The 21,229-nt window shown below is 42.2% G+C and overlaps 1 protein-coding gene across 10 annotated transcripts in view; it reads right to left on the bottom strand.

The window, feature by feature from the left end:
- Positions 1-721: 721 nt before the first annotated feature.
- Positions 722-21,229, bottom strand: part of LOC138754606 (alkaline phosphatase-like) — a 114,967-nt gene continuing 94,459 nt past the window's right edge. For all 10 annotated transcript variants that reach the window (XM_069919102.1, XM_069919106.1, XM_069919108.1 and 7 more), the window contains 3 exons: positions 20,836-21,027; positions 6,399-6,518; positions 722-3,918 (listed from right to left, as the gene is read on the bottom strand). In XM_069919102.1, coding sequence (XP_069775203.1) covers positions 3,638-3,918; positions 6,399-6,518; positions 20,836-21,027 — 593 coding nt within the window. In that variant the 3' untranslated portion in view covers positions 722-3,637. The remainder of the gene's footprint in view (positions 3,919-6,398; positions 6,519-20,835; positions 21,028-21,229) is intronic.

Genomic DNA, 21,229 nt, shown 5'->3' with positions numbered 1-21,229 from the left:
GGGCTTCATTGATAGGGCAACTGAATTCAAGAGTTGAGAGGTCATGTTGCAACTCCACAAATCTCTGGTAAGACCACATTTAGTGTTCATTTCTGGTCACCTCATTATAGGAAGGATGTGGAAGCCCTGGAGAAGGGTGCAAAGGAGATTTACCAAGATTGGAAAATAAGCTTTACAAAGCTACGGCTTTTCTCTTTGGAGTGAAGAAGTATGAGAGGTAACTGAATACTCTTGAGTATTTACTCTTGAGATGACTGGCTTTCAAAGACAAAGACACTTCAGAAGCGGCTAAGAGTCAACCAACTTTCTGTAAGGCTGGATGGAGTCAAATATGAGCCAGACGAGGGAATGATGCCATTTCCCTCAAAGATATAGAAATCAGATAGATTTAGTTTTACCATTTCTCTTTTTTTTCTTGGAAGGATTAACTAATTGAATTTGCAATGCCAAATTTGGTTTTGAACTCATGGCCTCAGATAAATAGTTCAGTCTGAAGCATTACTAAATAGTTCAGTCTGAAGCATTACTAAATCTAGTAGTTTACTGTACTGCAGCTGATGTGGACATTACCCCTCCATAAATCTTCGTCCGCGAAGCCAAGCCAAAGAAAGAAGAACTGAATGCCAAGTGAATGCTTTAACGACATCTGGCTATGTGAAAGAAAGTTGTGAGTTCAATTATTAAATAAAATCAAGGAAAGGAAATGAGGCCCTGGAAAGCATTTGATAAAACAATGAAAACATTTTATTTTATACAAGATTTCTGTAAGTACAATTAAGATATTGTGAACACATTTGGAAACATTTCAAACCTGATTTGCTGAATGTTTTATATTTAACTGTTGTAATGTTTCACCTCAAAACTGTCTTAGAGGAATAACAAATAAGGATATCCTGATTCACATCTCTGTACTTTTCAAGTCTGTGATTTCTGCCAATACTCGTGCTCTAATGGGTGAGTCAAGTGGGAGGCTTCAGTGAGTTCCAAAGGTTCAGGACCCCCATGATGAACTCCTCCAGGGAGCCAGGAGTGCTGATATCACGGTGCCCAAGGGCAGCGGAGCTGGCAAACCTGTCACATTGAATACATTCACAGTGACTGCCCTTGCTGCACTGCCTCCCGAAGGCCACCCCCCCCCCCACCCCCCACCGAAAGGTAAGAGGAAGGAAGTGACCTCAGGGAGTTGTACAACATCTCCAAGCACCAACTGGCATTTGATGCCAGCCCCGTAAAAAAGAATTTCATTCTACGAGCCACACAGAGCTTGCCGGAAGTGAAGATTGGAGTGAAGGAATAAAAACACGTGCATCCAAATAATTTGTTGGTTTATTTTGATGTAAAATCAACAGATAAAAACAGAATTGCTGAAAACACTCAGCCAGTCAGCTTGCATCTATGGAGACAGAAAATCTATTGTTTCAGGTGGAAGACTGAGATCTACGACATTCTCACAAAGGGTGTTCAATCTGAAATACTTCCTGACATATAGATGCATGGACCCTGGCGAGCAGTGAGCAGGGACACTGCGCGGCCTCTGGTGTGGACATAGGAGAATGGAGACGCAGCACTGCACCAAAGGCTCCTAATGCACCACCTCCGTACAGGTATGAAACAGCCTGTTTGAAGGCGTCGTTGGTGTTTGTAAGTAGAATCCTGCAACTGTGAGGCCTGGGCCTAAGATGGCAGCGCCTGTGGTCAAGGGGTTGCAGACTCCGGGCTACAGGGTACCAGAAATGTGGAGAAGACCCCCTCCCCCCCCACCCCACGCAGAGAAGACTAATATGGCATATCCTACAGGATGGTGACCACGGCGATGGACCAGCGAGGATTTGAGAGGACGCTGAGAGCAAGATGGGCTCCTGAGGGCCCTGGGTGCTGAAGACTTCCTGGTCATGTCGGAGGTTTGGATCTGGTACTTGGGTTACCTATGGAACAAACAGGGGTCCGTGTGGCTGCAGAGGCTGTGGGAGCACTGGAGGTAAATGCACAGACACTGAAAGGACTCTTTTTTTGCTTCTCTTTTTCTCATACTGTAATGGGCACCACAGGCAAGCAAAAGGCAATTTTGTGTAATATTGCATGTTCTGTACATGACAAGAAAGGAATCGACCTGCTGAGTGTTTCCAGCGGTTTCTGATTTTTTTCAGGTTGCTAGAATTTGCAGTCTTTATTTTAGTACAGAGATGCTTCATATGACTTTAAAAATGTACAAAAACATGCGAGTGATACCCAAAGTCTTGGTGCAAGAACTCCTGGGGAGCCTTCTGGTCAACTGGAGCCCAGTACGCAGCATGTGTGGAGTATATGGCTTGCAAAACATAAGCAAACTTAACTTTGCACCCATCCAAAACTGGAAGGTCCTTTGGCCTGTCCAAAACCAATAATCCCCATTAGAGTGTTCAGAAACTGGCGAGATTTATGCATTCCTTTAATCTCAGCAAATACAATTTTAAAAAACCCTGTTTATCCGCCACCCATTGGTAGATGCCGGAGAAGTGAATTTTCCGGTTGCTTCAGATTGCCACGTTGCCATCGAATGGCAATGTGTGCCAATTTTAAACTGGTGGTTTTTACCTTTCAAGCAATTTTTTTTGCTGGAATTCCAGATAACAGGGGTTTTACTCTACTATTACATGGAGTTAGGGCTGGGGTCACATGGGAGGCAAGATCTCCAGGATAACCACCTCGCCCCTGGATGGAGTCATTATGATCTGACACCCTCTCCTGTGGTATCTTCCTCTGGTGAATGATCCTCTAAGTTGAAAGACTAACCATCAGGGCAGTCATGCCCAACAATTAAGCTTGCACTGATTCTTTGACCAACTAAATCCAAAACATTGACCATGCTGGAAATCAGGTTACTTATTAGTCACATTCCCCTCCCCTTCCTAACCACATTCACCCATCCGTTCACTCCTTTTACCTAATGATGATAAAACAGTTGAACTATGATGAAACATTTGAAGCTAGAGAAGGACACAATGGTTAATGCAATGAATCATGTGGGAGAAATGGAGAGGTTGTCCACACTAATTCAAGAAGATAGAGTGAGGCTCTCGCCACCGTTGGTTCTCGTCCATTACACTGGTTCTAGTGATACTGGGGGCTTGGGCGAGTGTGGGTGCTGGGCTACGAGGACCTCATTTTGGTTCAGAGCGCAGGCTTGTAGGGTCTGGCCAGTCAATATTCCAAGCATGGGCATTCATCCATCAGGGATGCAGCAAAACCTCGGAGTCAGGTCCCCGAGGCACTGAGTAAAGACATCGACCAGTTTCCACGAGAGTGGCTACACCCAGACCTTGCCTATGAAAATTAATTTGCTACGTGATTAGTTAGTGGTTTTTTTTGTTTGTTTAAGGTTCATGCCTTTAATTACAGATCTCAGTCAGAGGTTGTGCAAGAGGAGATAGCTGGTGGGCCAGGGAAGAGCAGAAGGAAGAAGGGAAGGGAATTGGCCATTCTACTCCATGCAGTGCTGTGATCAGGAAGACCCCCAACTTGATCTAGATGTCCTAAATCCCTTCCCATAGCTCATACCTCTGACCACAATGCTTCACAATCATTGCATTGAGAAGAGGGGGTATTCCTGACTTAGAGGACAGTCCTGCACTGGAGCAAGTCCCAGTTAAGTGCTGCACTAGACGCAAGCCAGTAATGCCAGCAAGGCTAACAAAATGGCATTGGTACCCTGAGCCACCCATGCACCATTGTCAAAGGGCAGCATGTTTAGGTTGGTACAGTGGTCCTTGTTCTGGCCGATGCAGGCTGCGTACGCCATCACGTGCGGAATATAGTTCTGCTCATGCACACTGTGAAAGAGGTGAGCCATCGGGCCTTTTGCAAATATGGCAACATCTTCTCCTCCATGGGTTTCTTGCCTCAGGGGCACGGCTGACTGCGCTTGGTAGTCGTTCTCATCTGGGAGAGGGGGGGGGTGGAAACGTAGAGAAGGAGGACCAGGCGATGGGTCGAGGGTCAGGGAAAGCAGCGAGGAGAGAGGGAGGGCAGGGGAGATGGGAGGAAAGTGAGAAGGGGAGAGAGTGGAAGGAAGGGAGAGAACAAAGCGAATAAATGAAGGGGAAAAAAGGAATGAGTGAGGGCAAAGGGGAGGGGGAGGGAATGAATGTATGACAGAGGGAGAGGAAGGCAGGTAAAAACACAACAAAACAAGCTGTTAGAACAAACCTGCTCCTGGATAGGTGACTAGAATATAATGTGGCAGCTGAGCAGTCTCTGTACCAAATTTGTTTACTAAACTTTTCTTCCTGGTGGCATTTAACAGCAGGATACCCCGACTCTCCTGGACTCAATATTGTAATTGCCATCAATGCCAGTGATTGCATCCCAGCTTAAATCAAAAGGTCACAGTGATAAGGCAAAGCATTCGAATTAGTCTGGATTGGGACAAAATCAATCTCTGACAAGGAACAAATTAACAATCCTTCCCTCCTTCACTACTTCCTACATGCATAATTCGTTCTCGAACTATCTTTCGTTCACGTTCACCCTCCCTGTGCTAATCCTTTTGGAAATCAAATTCCTGCAGATTAGGTTGAGGAGCAGCAAATGTTCTTCATTAATCAGCTTTTGGCAGATGCTATATAAAAGGTTTTTTCCATCTCTTTTTCCTCATTACCCACTGCCTGAAGACCGAAGTGTGTTTACAACCAATGTGAATAGCAGCCTATGGTTGCCTTCCAAAGGGGGAATAATTGGTCTGAAATATTCACTGGTTCTCTCTCTCTCCCTGTCCCTCCATGGATGTTGCCTGTCCCGCTGAGGGTTTCCTGCATTTTTCTGGGTGTATTTGTTGTAGGGGTGGTGTTTAGTGCCACGCTGTTATAGCGCCAGCAACCGGTATTCGAATCCGGCACTGTCTGTACATTCTCGCCGTGTCTGTGTGGGTTTTCAACAGCTGCTCTGGTTTCCTGCCACCTTTCAAAACATACAGGGGCTGTGGGCTAATAGGGTGGCTTTGGGGTGGCACGAGCTATCGTGCTCTATGTCTAAACAATTTAAACTCAAAGGTTTATCTTACTCCTGGCTATTTCAAATTGTTGCCTGGATTGAGGTGGGGACTCAATAGCCACAATTCCAGAAGGCGACCATCAATCCCAGTTACCCCTTTCCCACTCAAACGCGAATGAAATAACCTTAATTCTCGGTTCAGGGTCAGACTCAGTCGTCTGTGGGATCAAATATCATTTTAGACTCTTGACGTTCGAGAAATGTTGCTTTCCAACAGCTGTGAGGCACTTGAACCTCCCCTTGTTACACAGATCAGGGACATCATAAAACTGCACTGTGGCAAAGACTCAATAACAGTGAATATTAGTATCCATCTTTTGTGTTTATTATCTCTTGTTAATGCAGTTGCTTTTCTTTTATTGGTGGCAATAAATAAGAATTACTGTGCACATGTACATTGTATAATGTATATGACAATAAACTCATTATCGTTGTCAAAAGATGGGCAAACACCCAGGTACAGCAAGATGGTTTTGGTGTAAAAGTTCATCAAAGGGACTGTGGTGGATCTTCCACTGCAACATCATGTTCCTGCCCGATCCCCGTTCCTTTACCGATTCCTTTAGTATCCAAAAATCTATTGATCTCACTTTTCAATGAGCCTTCTAAGAACAGCCCTTGAGCAAAGATTCACCATCCTCTAACTAGAGCTTTCTCCTTTATCACTTCCTTAATGCCCTGACCCTGATTTTGAGGCTGTGACCACCCCACCCCAACCCACTTCCTCGAGCTGGACTCCTCAACCAAGGCAAAGCTTCTCCCCTGCATCCACTCAATCAATTCTTGGAAGAATTGTGCATGTTTCAATTAGCGCACCTCCCTTTCTTCTAACTTTCAAAAAAATAGAGGCCTAACATACTCAATTGCCCACATAGCATCCTACCTATCTGTCTGGTGAATCTTTCTGCCAAGTGTAATTAAATCACTGGTTTCTCAGGTTGGAAGAAATACTTGTGGCACAATTTTGAAGAGCTGTATATTTTTAATCAGTTTCCTGGTAATATTTCTTTCATCCATTTTCCAATCTATCTTCACCAATTTGCCTCATACCCCATTGAAATTTGTTGCATTTAGTTTGAAGGTCCTAGTTTCAAAGCTATGATAAAAATTCTTTCATATTTTGTTCACTCGTCCTCATTATTACCAGCTAATTAATTAACCTCACACAATTGGCTCAATTATCTGAAAAGCATGCTTGTCTTTAATGTCGCAAGTAGTTAAAGAATTCCAGATCCATGAAATTAAATATAAATAACTTCACCTGTTTAACATCTCATAGGATGAACTGTGGTAAGAACTTGTCATGAAAAAGCACTCCCAAATACTCGAAGCTCATCTCATTTTACTGACAGGGTCATTCAATAACTTACTTATCTCACTCGTTGAAACATTTGGCCTCTCTCCATTTTGCACCGCGTAACCAGGTCCATTTCCGTACAGTATTGAGGTGAATGGCCTGCGGTCCACATCACTTAAGTACGGAGCAAGGCCTGGAAGAAAACAAAACACAAGCCTGAGAAAGTGATGGCCACAAACACATCACCTTTCCTCAGCACAGGATTCTCTGGCCATAATGTCAATACCAGTCATTTCACCAACAATTCAGGTTACAATGGTTTCAATAATATGTGTTAAAGGACCTAAAGGCAGGCTGGTGGGACAAGTGTGGGTGGGACATTTTGGACAGCATGAGCAAGCTGGGCCAAATGGCCTGTTTCACACTCTATGACTCATCTCTATGACCCATGGGCCACTGTAGTCAGTAACATAGACCCCACTTGTTGAAGTTATCAATCATACAGAGATTTCACAAGTACATATATTGATATTACAGGCTCATGGATTACATCACAAGTATAACTGAGCCCACAAATCACAATGTGAACAACACAGATTTCACATCATAAGTAATGCACAGCCCAAGAGTTCCATCATCAGGAGGTAAAGCAAGGCATAAGGATAAAGTTTCACACCTCTGGTTAGGTGAATTTCTACCATTTCCTGTTATTTGATCAAGCCCCTATTTCCCGTCGCTGATGTTCTGTAACTAATGGGTGAACATATTCAAGGACCATTTTCCTCTGGACTGCTCTAATCAGGAATAAGTTTAATTTTTAATTTCTGCAATCTCTTTGACAATTACGGAGGGTTGAAAATTACATCTACAGATCAGAACATCAGAGAACTCCTCTCAATCCGTTGGCACCCAGAGAGCAAGACCATGAAGTAGAATGTTCAGGATGCGAAGGCCATTTTAGCCCAATTTATTTCTTCACAAAAAATTCAGAACACATCAGTCGTGGCACTTTGAAAGTTGCTGCAGGAGTTCACTGCAATCTCTTCCAAGTGGGTGGTGAGGATGGTTGTTATCTGTCGACATTTGCTTCTGATTTTCAACTCCTGGCAGTTAAAGTTCTGGTTTCATATGTAAGGCATGCTTCTTAAAGCAGGGACTCGTGCTTTCAGTGACTCATTTAGGTGACTCGCAACAAGGGGTCTCACATAGATCATGTCATTCAAACTCAATGTTGCATTGTGAATTTGGACTTTATATTCATCAAATTTCAACAGTGTGCAGCCAGTTAAATGCTCGAATGGGACCACACACCACAAATGGGAACTCTGTATCACCCTGCTATGTACGGGATCATCACACAGCATCTCTCTGAGCTACCTCAATCACCTTGCACTCAATATATGCTGGTACACAGAGTCCTATCACACGTTCTGTGCACCCCACATAGATTTCCTACATTACAACTGTGACTGCATTCCAACAATAAATAAGGAAACAGATATTTTGATCTCATCATATTTGTATTGGTTTTTTTTCAAATCTGTAGATGTCCCAGAGCAGATGAATCAGTAAACAGAGGACATGCTTAAGGTAATGGGGAGAAATTTAAGAGGAACCTGCGGGATAGCTATATATTTTTTTAAAGCGCAGAGAGTAGTGTGTGGATGAAACAAGCAGCCAAAGGAGGTAGTTGAGGCAAGTACCATTGCAACTTTTAAGAAATATTTGTACAAATACAGGAATAAGATGGGCTTAGAGCAGTGGTTTTCAAGCTTTTTCTTTCCACTCACATTCCACTTTAAGTAATCCCTGTGCCATCGGTGCTCTGTGATTAGTAAGGGATTGCTTAAGGTGGTGTGTGAGTGGGGAAGGGAAGGTTGGGAATCACTGCTCGAGACCCAATTGTAACTGAACTATTTTGCTTGAGAAAAATTGTCATTGGCCCATTTCCTTTGGAGTTCTGAAGCAGTCCACATAACGAGTCAAATAGGGGCGATTAAAACAGTGGTTTTCAAACTTTTCTTTCCACCCACATCCCACCTTAAGCAATCCCTTACTAATCACAGAGCACCTATGGGAATACTAAAAGTGGTATGCGAGAGGAAAGAAAAAGGTTGAGAGCCACTGTTTTTAGAGGGATATTGGCCAAATGCAGATGGGTGGGACTAGTTGCATAGGGCATTTTGGTTGGTGTGTGCAAGTTTCCACGCTGTAATAAATCTGTGACTCCATAACAAAATAGGTTTTAAGTAAAGAAGATCATGCATTTTGGGGTGCCAAGACTATAAAAGGAAGTTATTAAATAGTCTATTTCATAGCACCTCCTCATCTCAGTAACCTTTCCAAATCCACCAAAGAAAGGTTATCCGCTTTGAGAAGAGGATCTGTTTTCCTTCTTCAAATCATCCTGTATCGTCCAAACCAACCCAGCGCATGAACATCACTGGAGTTCACGAATGGATTCTGCCTTTTCAATTTCTTATTGGGTAAGAGATAAAATTCTTCTTTTGGAGAGGAAAAATAGTGATAAACTAGAAATTTGGAACAGGAGCTGAAATCACAACATATGGCTTTGTGTTCATATTGAAATATCTGGAATTAAAGCCTTTAGTTTGATTAAGGAGACCATTGAGTTGGTGATGGACAGAAAAACTGAAGTGGTTTATGCATGTTCTTCGGGAAAGGTCCTGTTGAGTTCCTCTGTACCTTAGATAGGGTAGCTAAGTGTAGAAGAGTCGAAATCTAGAGGGTGTGGATATAAGGGGAGAGGGAAATGATATGAAATAGTTCTTTGGAGCAAATCTTTCACACAGAGGGTGATAAATATATGGAATGATGCGCACGACAAGGAGAACATCGATGGGTGGGGGGACCAGCTGTGGAGTCAAACTCCACAGCATGAACAGCTGAGAGAGACCCGACAGCAGGGCTCCCAGCTGGAAGATAAAGAAAGCAACGGGAAAGGGAGGGGTGAGAAAGAAAAAAGGAAGCAAGAGACAGAACTGATAACCAGCTCAGAAGAAGAGGATCAACCTCAAGACACCGTGGAAAAAAAAATACCCAACAAACTGAGACAAGCAGCTCAACAAGAAAGTCAGAAGAGACACAGATACAAGGAGGAGGAGGAGGAGGAAGAGGAAGAGGAGGACGAAGAGGAAGAGGAAGCGGAAGAGGAGGAGGAGGAGGAGACGACGACGACCAAGCTCTGCACAGAGGAATAGGAGGTAAAATGAATGGACAGAACAGATAAAAAAATTTCAAAAACAAATGAAAGGATTAAAAGAATGGCAGACACTAGAATTTACTGAAATGAAAAGAAAAATGAAAAGTAAAGAAAAAGTGAGTAGAATAGAACTGGCCATAACAGATGTCGGGAAAGGATTAGAAAATGTGGTAGAACGTGTAATGGGGGTAGAAATGGAATGAACGACTTAAAAAAAAATTGGAAGAAAGTGATTAAAAAGTTAAAGAAACACAGGAGTTGTTAGCTCAGAAGAGGGATATAATGGAAAACTATAGTAGGCGAAACAATATAAAGATAATGGACCTAAAGGAAGATGAAGGTGGCAAAGATATGAAAGAATTTATAAAAGAATGGATCCCCAAAGTCCTGGGAATGTCATAAATGCAGGAAGGAATGGAAATAGAAAGGGCACACAGAACATTAGCCCCGAAACCACAGTAACAACAAGTTGATGAAGTCTACATGGACTTTAGTAAGGCCTTGGCAACGCCCCACATGGAAGGTTAGTCAGGAAGGTTCAGTCGCTCACTTCTCATGGCGAGGTAGAAAACTAGATTTGACATTGGGTTTATGGGAGATATCAGAGAATGGTAACGGAGTTCATTCCGCACACCCAACATATGATCTGAGTGCCAGTCTGCTACAGAGGGTGGCTGTGTCTGCCTGGGGGGATGGTCCAACTGGGTCAGTCTGGCCTGGGATAGATTTATTAGGCTCCATGGGAAGTCTGCCTGGCTCCTGGGAGGGGTCTGAATGATCTGATGGGATGAATCTGAGACTTGTGACACCATAAGATGGGTGTGTCTGGCCCAGCAGGATGGGTCCCTTTGTACCATAGGATGGATATGACTTACCCAGTGGGGTGGTTGCTTCTACCCTGGGGAGGTGGCTCGGCGTATGATCTGACCCATTTAACCAAGAAGGATGAGGGAGAAAACAGAGAGCTACTATCGAGTTCATTGTCATCTGATTGCACAACTACAACAGTGTTCTCCGGTCCTCGGTGCCAAACATGCAGACACACAAAAAGGCGTAGCACACGTACAGACAAACAATACTCATGCAGTATTCATATATAAAAATAAATAACTAAATATTGCTTTGTGAATATAAGAGTCTGGGATGGTTTAGAGTGAGCAGATCCTTTGGTCGTTCATCATTCTCACCATTTCACTCAAGGACAGCATAGATTTATGAAGGGGAACTCTGGAATTTGGTCAATATATATGCACCTAATGAAGACGATCAAAAGTTTATGCAAGATATTTTTTTGAAGATTATAGATACGCAGGGGAATATATTGATAGGAGGGGACTTTAACCTTAATTTGGATTCAAAGATGGATAAAACTGGACAAAAGACTAGCAGAAAGAACAAAGTAGCCAAATTTATGGTTAAATCAATGCAGGAAATGCATCTTTTGGATATATGGAGGAGACATCATCCAAAGGAGAAGGAATACTCATATTATTCGAGTAGACATAAAACATACTCAAGGATTGACCTGTTCCTGTTGTCAGCTCATATCCGAGGGAGAGTTAGGAAAACAGAATATAAAGTTAGATTGTTATCGGATCACTCACCCCTGTTATTAGCAATAGAGCTGGAAGACATCCCACCAAGAATGTATAGATGGAGATTAAACTCCATGCTACTTAAAAGACAGGATTTTAAAGAATTTATTGCGCCAAATTAAAATGTACTTTGAAATAAATATGGAATCAGTGAAAGACAAATTTATATCATGGGACGCAATGAAAGCCTTCATTAGAGGGCAGATAATAAGTTATGTAACTAAGATGAAAAAGGACTACAATCAGGAAACAGAACAGCTGGAAAGGAAGATAGTAAATACAGAAAAAGAACTAGCAACAATGGAAGATACAACAAAAAGAAGAGAATTGGCGGAGAAAAAAATAAAATACGAAGCACTACAAATGTATAAGGTGGAGAAGAACATAATGAAAATAAAGCAAAACTATTACAAGATAGGAGAAAAAAACACAAAATACTGGCTTGGGAGCTTGAAACAGAACAAGCTAAAAGAAAGGTATTGGCATCAAGGAAAAAGGACAAACAAATTAGATATAACCCAACAGAGATCAATAAAAACTTATACCGAACTGAGAACAAAGGGAAAGAAGACAAAATAGATGAGTTTCTAGCTAAAATTGAACTACTGAAATTGCAAGAAGAGGAGCAAAACAAATTGATAAAACCATTTGAAATAGAGGAAATACAAGATATATTAAAAAAGCTACCGAACAATAAAACACCTAGGGAGGATGGACTCCCAATGGAATTCTATAAATCATTTAAAGAGTTACTAATTCCTCCTCTCCTGGAAGTAATGAGCCCGACAGAATAAACACAAAACATGCCAGATTCATGTAAAACAGCAATAATTACAGTAATACTAAAGACGGGGAAAGATCCACCAACACCAGCATCGTATAGACCAATATCTCAACTTAACTCAGATTATAAGATAATAGCAAAAATATTAGCAAACAGATTGGCCGACTGTGTACCAAAAATAGTAAAACTAGATCAAACTGGATTTATTAAGAAAGACGAACAATGGACAATGTTTGTAAGTTCATTAACTTAATACATGCAGTACAAGGAAATAAGACACCAACAGTGGGCTGTTGCTTTAGACGCAGAGAAAGCCTTTGAAATGGTAGAATGGAATTATTTATTCAAAGTATTACAGAGGTTCAACCTACCAGAGAAATATATTAATTGGATTAAAGCGTTATATAAGGGTCCAGTGGCGAAGGTGACAGTAAATGGATATATATCGAACCAATTTAAATTAAGCAGGTCAACTAGGCAGGGATGTCCACTATCTCCCTCACTGTTCACGTTAGCTATAGAACCACTGGCAGAACTGATAAGAACAGAAAATAAAATAAAAAGGATAAAATAAAAGAGAAGGAATATAAAATCAGTCTATTTGCAGATGACATCATAGTCTTAACAGAACCAAAATTATCAATAAAAGAATTACATAAGAAATTGAAGGAATATGTAGAAATATCAGGGCACCAGATCAACGCAAATAAAAGTGAAGTGAGGCCAATGAATAGTGCGGATTTCACAAAGTTTAAGAAAGAATCACCATTTAAATGGCAAACGCAAGCAATCCAATACCTAGATATTAGACTAGATAATAATCTAGGCCATCTATACAAATTAAATTATCAGCCATTAATGAAGAAATTACAAGATGACTTAGAACATTGGAAGGATTTACCACCAACACTGATAGGAAGGGTAAATTCCATTAAAATGAACATTTTCCCTATTTCAATCATTACCAATTCCCTTAACAGAGAAATTCTTCAATGAGCTAAAGAAAATAATAAGGAAATGTTTATGGAAAAGGGGGAAACCGAGGATAGTGCTAGATAAATTAACAGAATGGTACAAACAAGGTGGTTTGCAGCTACTAAACTTTAAGAATTATTATAGAGCAGCACAATTAAGCTATCTATCAGATTTTTATTGAACAAGGGAAAAACCAGATTGGACCAGGATAGAGCTAGATAAAATAGGGGAGAAGGTACCAGAACATATACTTTATAAGTGGGATGGAAAAACTGGTACAATATAGAAGTTCACCAATGCTGCGCCATCTGCTCAACATTTGGAAGAAGATTCGCGTAGAAAGGAAAAAAAATTACCGACTACCAAAATTATTATTGATGCAAAATCAACTAATCCCTTTCACAATAGATAACCTTCCCTTTAGAGAATGGGAGAGAAAAGGGATTAAAAGAATAGAAAATTATTTTTTGGGAAATAATTTATTATCATTTGAACAAATGAAGTACAAATATGGAATAACTCATAGTACAATGTTTGCATACCACCAACGGAAAACCTACTTGAAGGACAAATTGGGAAACAGACTGAGATTACCAGAAGGAAGCAGCTTTGAATATGTGATTACATATTCAAATGATAATTAAAAGATTTATAACAAACATGTACATCAAGCTGCAAGAGAAAGAAAATGATGAAATAAGGTATGAACCCAAACAAAAGTGGGAACAAGATCTAAACAAAGATAAAAAATGAAATATGGGAAAAGCTATACTCCGGAACTATGAGAAATATAATAAACACGAGGTTACGCATGATACAATATAATTGGTTACACAGGCTATACACCATGCCCCAAAAGTTAAATAAATGAGACCCAACAGTATCAGATAGATAGGAAATGGGAACAACAGTACATGCAATTTTGGCATGTGAGGAAGTGAAAAAGTTTTGGGAAGATCTAAATCAGATATTAAATAAAATCACAAAAAGCGACATACCAAAAAATCCAGAGATCTTTCTTCTAAGCAATATAAGTAAAGAATTAGGCCTCAAACTGGATGAAGTGCAAAAAAGATTTATTATGATAGTCTTAGCAGTAGCAAAAAAAATATAATGGCAACTTGGAAATCGGAAGAAAGCCTGAGAGTACAGCAATGGTACATAGAAATGAATAAATGTATTCCATTGGAAAAAATAACATATAATTTAAAAAATAAAGTCACATTATTTCATCAAATTTGGGAACCGTACATGGAACACAACAGAGAGGGCCTACCATGGACCTCCACTCCCTAAAATGATAGAATGAGAAGATAAAATGAACTGACCCAGTGTGCAAAAGTAGATGACACAATTTTCTTGTTTATTTTCATTGTGTGATGACATTGTTTAATGGTTTTATTGTATTGTATATGTTGAACGTTTAATGGGTTTGGAGGGGGTGGGAAGAAGGGAGGGAAGGGAGGGGGGAAAAGGGGAGAAAATGGCACTGTGTATATTCAAGAGGGAAATGTTTGTGTGTATTCTGGTTAATATGGTTCATAGTGTGAAAAATTTTTTAAAAAAAATTTTAAAAAGGAGTGAGCAAAATGTAGGCGGGCGGCCGAACAAAATAGCGGGGCTGTAGGGACAGGAGGAGGAGCACAGTCCCACAGGCAGGAGGTAATAAGTGGATAAGGCAGGGAGGGCACACCCTCCATTGTCCACCTATTTCCTCCTGTGAATGAAGGAAAGAAGACAGAGGGATGGGGAAGAGAGTGAGAAAGGTGAGTGGGGAGGTCCACGTTAATGCCGTCTGATTTGAGAGTGCCCAAGCAGAAAATTAGATGTTGTTCTTCCAATTGACAGGTGGTTTTGGTTCAGCAGCGCATGAGGCCGTGAACAGGCACGTCAGCGAGGGAGTGGGGATGCAGAATCTAAATGGCTGGCCACTGGGACATCTCTGTCACTGAGGCGGCGAGAGCCAAGGTGCTCAGCAAAGCGAGCGTGCAGCAAGCCTGACTTGGAAAGAAAGCTTGTTCAGCATGGTCTCGTCAGACTAAAGGCTTTGTTTCCAGGCTGTGTGACTGAACACGTCATCAGCCCCCAACCACTATTCTCATACAAATAAATAACATCATCCCCACCCCAACTTTTTTTGCTATGAAAACTAATTTGATTTCTCTTGTTCATTGCTCTGATGGCAGATTCTAGATTTGAAACATTAACTGTACGTTCCACATAGCTGCCTATTTTGTGAAGTTGGATCAGAAACTATTGACTCATCATCATCCACTACACAATGTTTATAAGATCTAAATCCAGCCTTGGCTGCTGGAGAGAAGGAACCTGCTTTTGCTCAGAGTGCTCCAATCGGGTCTAAGAGCATTTCGCAGCCAAGTGAGTGCTCATTCTTCAAGAACCAAGCATTGGTCTAATGGAGGAGACAATGTCCAATCTACCAACATTGGATCCCACAAGCAGCACAGGGATGTGGGATCAAAGATATACATGATCAGCGCACTGGGAAGAATCGGCCTTGCATTTATTATTGTTCCCATGGGACCACCGACATCCATCAGAAAAGTCAAATAAACCAATTGTATGAAAAATCAGAATAAATCAATGGGATCATGGCTGATCTGATGATGGGCTCATCTCCACCTACCTGGCTTTTCCTCATGCCCCTTAATTCCACCACTATGTAACAATAGATCCAACCTTCTCTTAAATATTTTTACCGAGGTCACTTCCACTGCTTCAATGGGCAACGAATTCCACAGATTTTCTGGGAAAAGCAGTTCCTCCTCATCTCTGTCCTAAACCTACTACCCTGAATCTTGTGGTTATGTCCTCCAGTTCCCCTATTTAGGCCTACCAGTGGAAAAAAAAACTTGCCCCAGACGATTCAATCTCTCCTCATAGGCAATCCCCCTCGTCTCTGGTATCAATCTAGTGAACCTCCTCTGCAACGCTTCCAAACCTAGGGAAACCAGAACAACACACAGATCTCCGAATGCAGCCTCTCCCATACCCTGGACAGCTACAGCAGAATCTCCCTGCTCCTAAACTCAATCCCTCTAGCAATTAAGGCAATATTCCATTTGCCTTCCTAATAGCCTGCTGATCCCTGCAAACCAACCCAAGTCCAAGTGTATGACAGCATGTTGCAATTGATTGTCATTTAAGTAATAATCTGATCTTCTGTTTTTCCTTCCAAAGTGAATGACCACATATTGGCCAACATTGTACTTCAATTGCCAGACCCTTGCCCACACAATTTACCTTTCTATATCACTCTGCAGGCTCTCCTTAGCCTCCACACAATATGCTTTCCCACTCAATTTAGTGTCATCAGCCAAGTTATAAACACCACACCCAGTACACACTTCCAGATCATTAATGTATATCAGTGGCTCTCAACCTTTTATTTTCCACTCACATACCAATTTGAGCAATCGCTATGTCATCGGTGCTCTGTGATTAGTAAGGGATTGCTTAAGGTGGGCTGTGATTGGGAAGGGAAGGGTGAGAATCACTGCTCGAGACCCAATTGTTACTGAAATATTTTGCTTGAGAAAAATTGTCACTGGCCCATTTCTTTTGGAGTTAAGAAACCCTGCACATAACAAGTCAATGAGGGACAATTAAAACAGTGGTTTTCAAACTTTTATTTCCACTCACATCCCACCTTAAGCAATCCCTTACTCATCACAGAGCGCCAATGGCATACGGAAAGCTTAAAGTGGAATGCGAGTGGAAAGAGAAAGGTTGAGAACCACTGATCTATAGGATGTAAAAGGCAACCGATGTTCCGGTCCTTCGCATTACCTGCTGAGTTTCTCCAGAACATCTGGGCATGATGCTCTAACAGGCCTTAGGCCAGGAAGTGTGTGGGAAAAAGGGAACTAGAATTAATTGTGTTCACAGATTGGAAAAAAATTGAATCACATGGCAATGAAATAAACAGCAGATTGTGATCAAATTCAATATATGGGTTTATGTGCTTGTGTGCTAATGTGTTTTTTGGCCCCTTTACAGTTGTTTTACTTTAGCACTGGTCATAAGCAGGATTATTGAGAGTATAACCAGAACCAGGCATCTGAGCCATCTCTTCTTCAGGGGAATTAATATAATGATTACTACCATAAACACTGGACTTTGAAGTTAATTTAATTTATAAGGCTTCCCAATCCATAAATCTATAGAACAGCTCAGAAAACAGGCATTCCACCTTTCTAGCTTGTGCCAAACTACATCTCTACCTCGGCCCACTGACCTGCATCCATTCCATATCCCTTCATACCCCTCCCATCCATGTGTCTGTCCACATTTTTCTTAAATGTTAAATTTGAGCCCACATTCACCACTTCAGCTGGCAGCTCACTCCATACTCCTATCACTCTCTGTGTGAAGAAATTCCCCCTAATATTCCATCTAAACCTGTCCCCTTTCACCATTAACCCATGCCCTATGCTTTGTATCTCATCTACCCTCAGTGGAAAACGCCTATCTACATTTACCCCTACATTATCTAACCCCTCATAATTTTAAATACCTCCATCAAATCTCCCCTCATTCTTCTATACTCCAGGGAATAAAGTCCTAACCTGTTAAACCTTTCCCTGTAACTTAGTTCAAGTCCTGACAACATCCTCATAAATCTTCTCCGAATTCTTTCAATTTTATTGATAGCTTTCCTATATTTGGGTAACCAGAACTGCCCAAGTTTGGCCTCACCAATGCCTCATACAATTTTACCATAACATCCCAACTCCTATATTCAATCATTTGATTTATGAAGGCCAAGATGCCAAAAGCTCTCTTTACAATCCTATCTACCTGTAACACCACTTTCAGCGAATTATATATCTGTATTCCCACATCCGTCTGTTCCACCACCCTCCTCAGTGCTCTACCATTTACTGTATATGTCCTTCCAAAATGCAACACCTCATATTTGTCTGCATTAAATTCTATCTGCCATTTTGCAGCCCATTTTTCCAGCTGGTCCAGATCCCTCTGCAAGCTTCGAAAAACTTTCTCACTAATCCCTACACATCCAATCTTTGTAATATCTGCAAACTTGCTGCTCCAAATTACCACATTATCTTCTAGGTCATTAATACAGATGACAAATTTTAGACCCAGCACCAATCCCTGAGGCACACCACTAGTCACAGGCCGCCAGTCACAAAGGCAATCATCCGTTACCACTTTCTAGCATCTCCCATAAACCCAATGTCGAATCTAGTTTTCTACCTCGCCATGAGAAGCGAGCAACTGAACCTTCCTGACTAACCTCCCGTGTGGGGCGTTGCCAAGGCCTTTAGTAAGGCCTTGTAGGCTTCATCAACTTTCCTGGTACCTTCTTGAAAGACTCTAAGATTTTTTTAAACATGACTTAACACACACAAAGCTATATTGACTATACCTAATCCATCCCTGACTATCCAAATAATTGTATACCTTATCTCTTAAAACATCTTTCAATAACTTACCCATTATTGAAATCAGTCTCACTGGCTTACAATTTCCTGGGTTACTTTTGGATTCTTTTTTAAAAAATAATGGAACCACATATGAGCTACTCTGACACCTCACCTGTGCCAAAGGACATTTTAAACATAAAGTAATTTCTACTCTAACCTCCGTCAAGGTCCAAGGGAATATCTTGTTATCCCCTGGTGATTTAACCTGCTTTAAGAGAGGAAACGCATCCTCCTCTTTAACCTGTATAAGGCCCTTTACACCCCTGTGTAAAGCTGCAGAATTTCCCCCCTTGCGGCTCAATACCCACTCACCAGAATGCAGCCAGAGCGCTTCTGAGGCGCCAACGCTAACCCTCCTCAGGGAGGGATAATCGGTCAAGTGCTGGGCTCCACTGACGCACCAGAATGTGCAGCCACTGTAAGGGGCTGCTTAGAAGTGGGTTGTTGACTACATTACCCACTGCTTGATGGCCCTCCACCCCAGTACCTGGCACCCCCCCTACCAGCCCTGCTACCTGACAGCCCCACCCCACTGCCTGACAGCCTCCCCCAGTCCCACTACCTCTCAGCCCCTCCTGCCCCACTACTACAGTCCCCCCCACCCAGCTACCTTACAGCCCCCCCACTCCACTACCTGACACCCCCCCTGCTGAGCTACCTGACAGCCCCACTGCCCAGCTACCTGACAGCCCCCCACCCCGCTTCCTGACAGCTCCCCGATCCAGTACCTGACAGCCCCCCTCCCCCCCGGGCCTGGTACCTGAGAGCCTGCTCACTACATGACAGCTCTCCAGGCCCCGCTACCTGTCAGCCCCCCACCCTGCTTCCTGACAGCTCCCTGATCCAGTACCTGACAGCCCCCCTCCCATGCCCAGTACCTGAGAGCCCCCCCACTACCTAACAGCCCCCCCAGCCCTGCTACCTGAACAGCATCCCTGGCCCTGTTACCTGTCAGACCCCACTCCACTACCTGACAGCCCTCCCCTGCCCTGCAACCTAACAGCTCCCCAACCCGGTACCTGACAGCCCACTCCACATACATCTTTCATCTGTCTCCCCTCCACATACATGTCACCTGTCCTGTCTCATTCCATAATAGATCTCTGGTTCAGGAGTGGGCAACCTTTTTTGTAAAAACTCACATTCCACTTTAAGTATTCCCTATTATATAAGTGCTCTGTGATTAGTAAGGAATTGCTTAAAGTGGTATGTGAGTGGAAAGAAAAAGTTTGAAAACCACTGTTTTAATTGTACCTCATTGACTCATTATGTGGACGGTTTCATAACTTCAAAGGAAAAAGGCCAATTAAAAATTTTCTCAAGCAAAATATTTCAGAAACAATTGGGTCTTGGGCAGTGATTCTCACCCTTCCCTTCCCACCCACGCAGACACAGGGAGAACATACAATCTCTTTACAGGCCATGATGGATCCCAACCTGGGTTGCTGGTGCTGTAACAGTGTTGCGCTACCCGCTACGCTCACCGTGCTGCCCCTATTATCTCTTTGATTTTCAAATCCAACCTAGATCTTGACACTTCCTTTCTTTAGAATCTTTACCTTCAAGATATTCAAGGTATGGGTGGCATGGTTGGTGTGGCGGTTAGCACAACGCCATTACAGCGCCAGCATTGGGGAACGGACAGTTCAAATCCCGCACTGTATGTAAGGAGTTTGTACGTTCTTCCCATGTCTGCATGGGTTTTCTCTGGGGGTTCTGGTTTCCTCCCACCATTCAAAAATGTAGCAGAGTGTAGGTTAATGGGGTGTCATTTTGGCCAGCGCAGACTTGTAGGGCTGAATTAGGGTGCAGTGTGTCTAATTTTTTTAAATGAATAATTTAATTAATATTTGAATGCCTCCACTTCCAGCCTTTAATTTATCTATACTCAATGGCTGCCTTCTCAGCTGTCCAAAAGTAAAGCTGCTCACAGCTCAGATCCATGTTCGGGCATGGAAAAGATCAACCAGTCCCCTTCTGTTGGAAAATGGGAACCAGCAATTCTTGATCAGTAAGAAAATTAGCTCCATTCATTCACGTAATGAACTGACAAGTTCCTACGCTTAAGGGAAACATTTTGAATTTGCATTCCCTTCTCCAATTCACCCAGTTTAAAACAAGAGGTTGTCCGACAAAATTCTTAGTAGCGCAAGGAACATTTTCAATGACTGACTACAGAATCACTGAGATGTTTTCACTCTGAGTTAACATTAACAGCTTCCCTGAGGTCTGTGGGTTGGAGCCTGAACAACCTACTTCAATCAATTGTCTCAACGTGTGGAACAGACAGACCAGACTGGCTGTAAGTTGCATTTAGGATCACGTTTTAGTGAGTTCAAGGTGAGGTTCTAGACTAGAACACTATTAAATCTATTCCCAAGTCCATAGCAGCAATCTTAACACCTAAATGAGTCTTTATGCTCAATGGTTCCACCAAGTTCAGAGTCAACTCTTGAGCTCACCAAATATATTGCTTCCTCGGAATGTATAGCCTCCGAAGGTAAAGACATGGGAATGATCAGCAGTGATGACCGTTAAAGTGTCAGTGTTTCTCGTCAATGTGCCGGCCCTCCCAATGGCTTTGTCCATCTCCACTGCTTCATATAGGGCCATCTTGGCTTTCCCTTCATGATGCCCATGGTCTATCCTGCCACCTGTGGAAGGAAACATTCATCCATTAGTTCAGGATGGAGAGAGAGCAACTGACTGTTTCTGCTTTAAAGGAGGGGTTGGGGAGGTGAGGGGGAGGAATGAATACTATGCAGGACATTGCAAAGGAACTAAAAGTCAGAAAGACCAACATTTCACCAGTAAAAGGAACAAAACAGTATCCTATCACCGAAAGTTTCACCAATT

Source organism: Narcine bancroftii, chromosome 2 (genome assembly GCF_036971445.1).
Source record: "Narcine bancroftii isolate sNarBan1 chromosome 2, sNarBan1.hap1, whole genome shotgun sequence".
NCBI classification, from domain to species: Eukaryota; Metazoa; Chordata; class Chondrichthyes; order Torpediniformes; family Narcinidae; genus Narcine; species Narcine bancroftii.
Note: the sequence above shows the minus strand (reverse complement) of the source record. Positions and strands in the feature narration are given on the sequence as shown.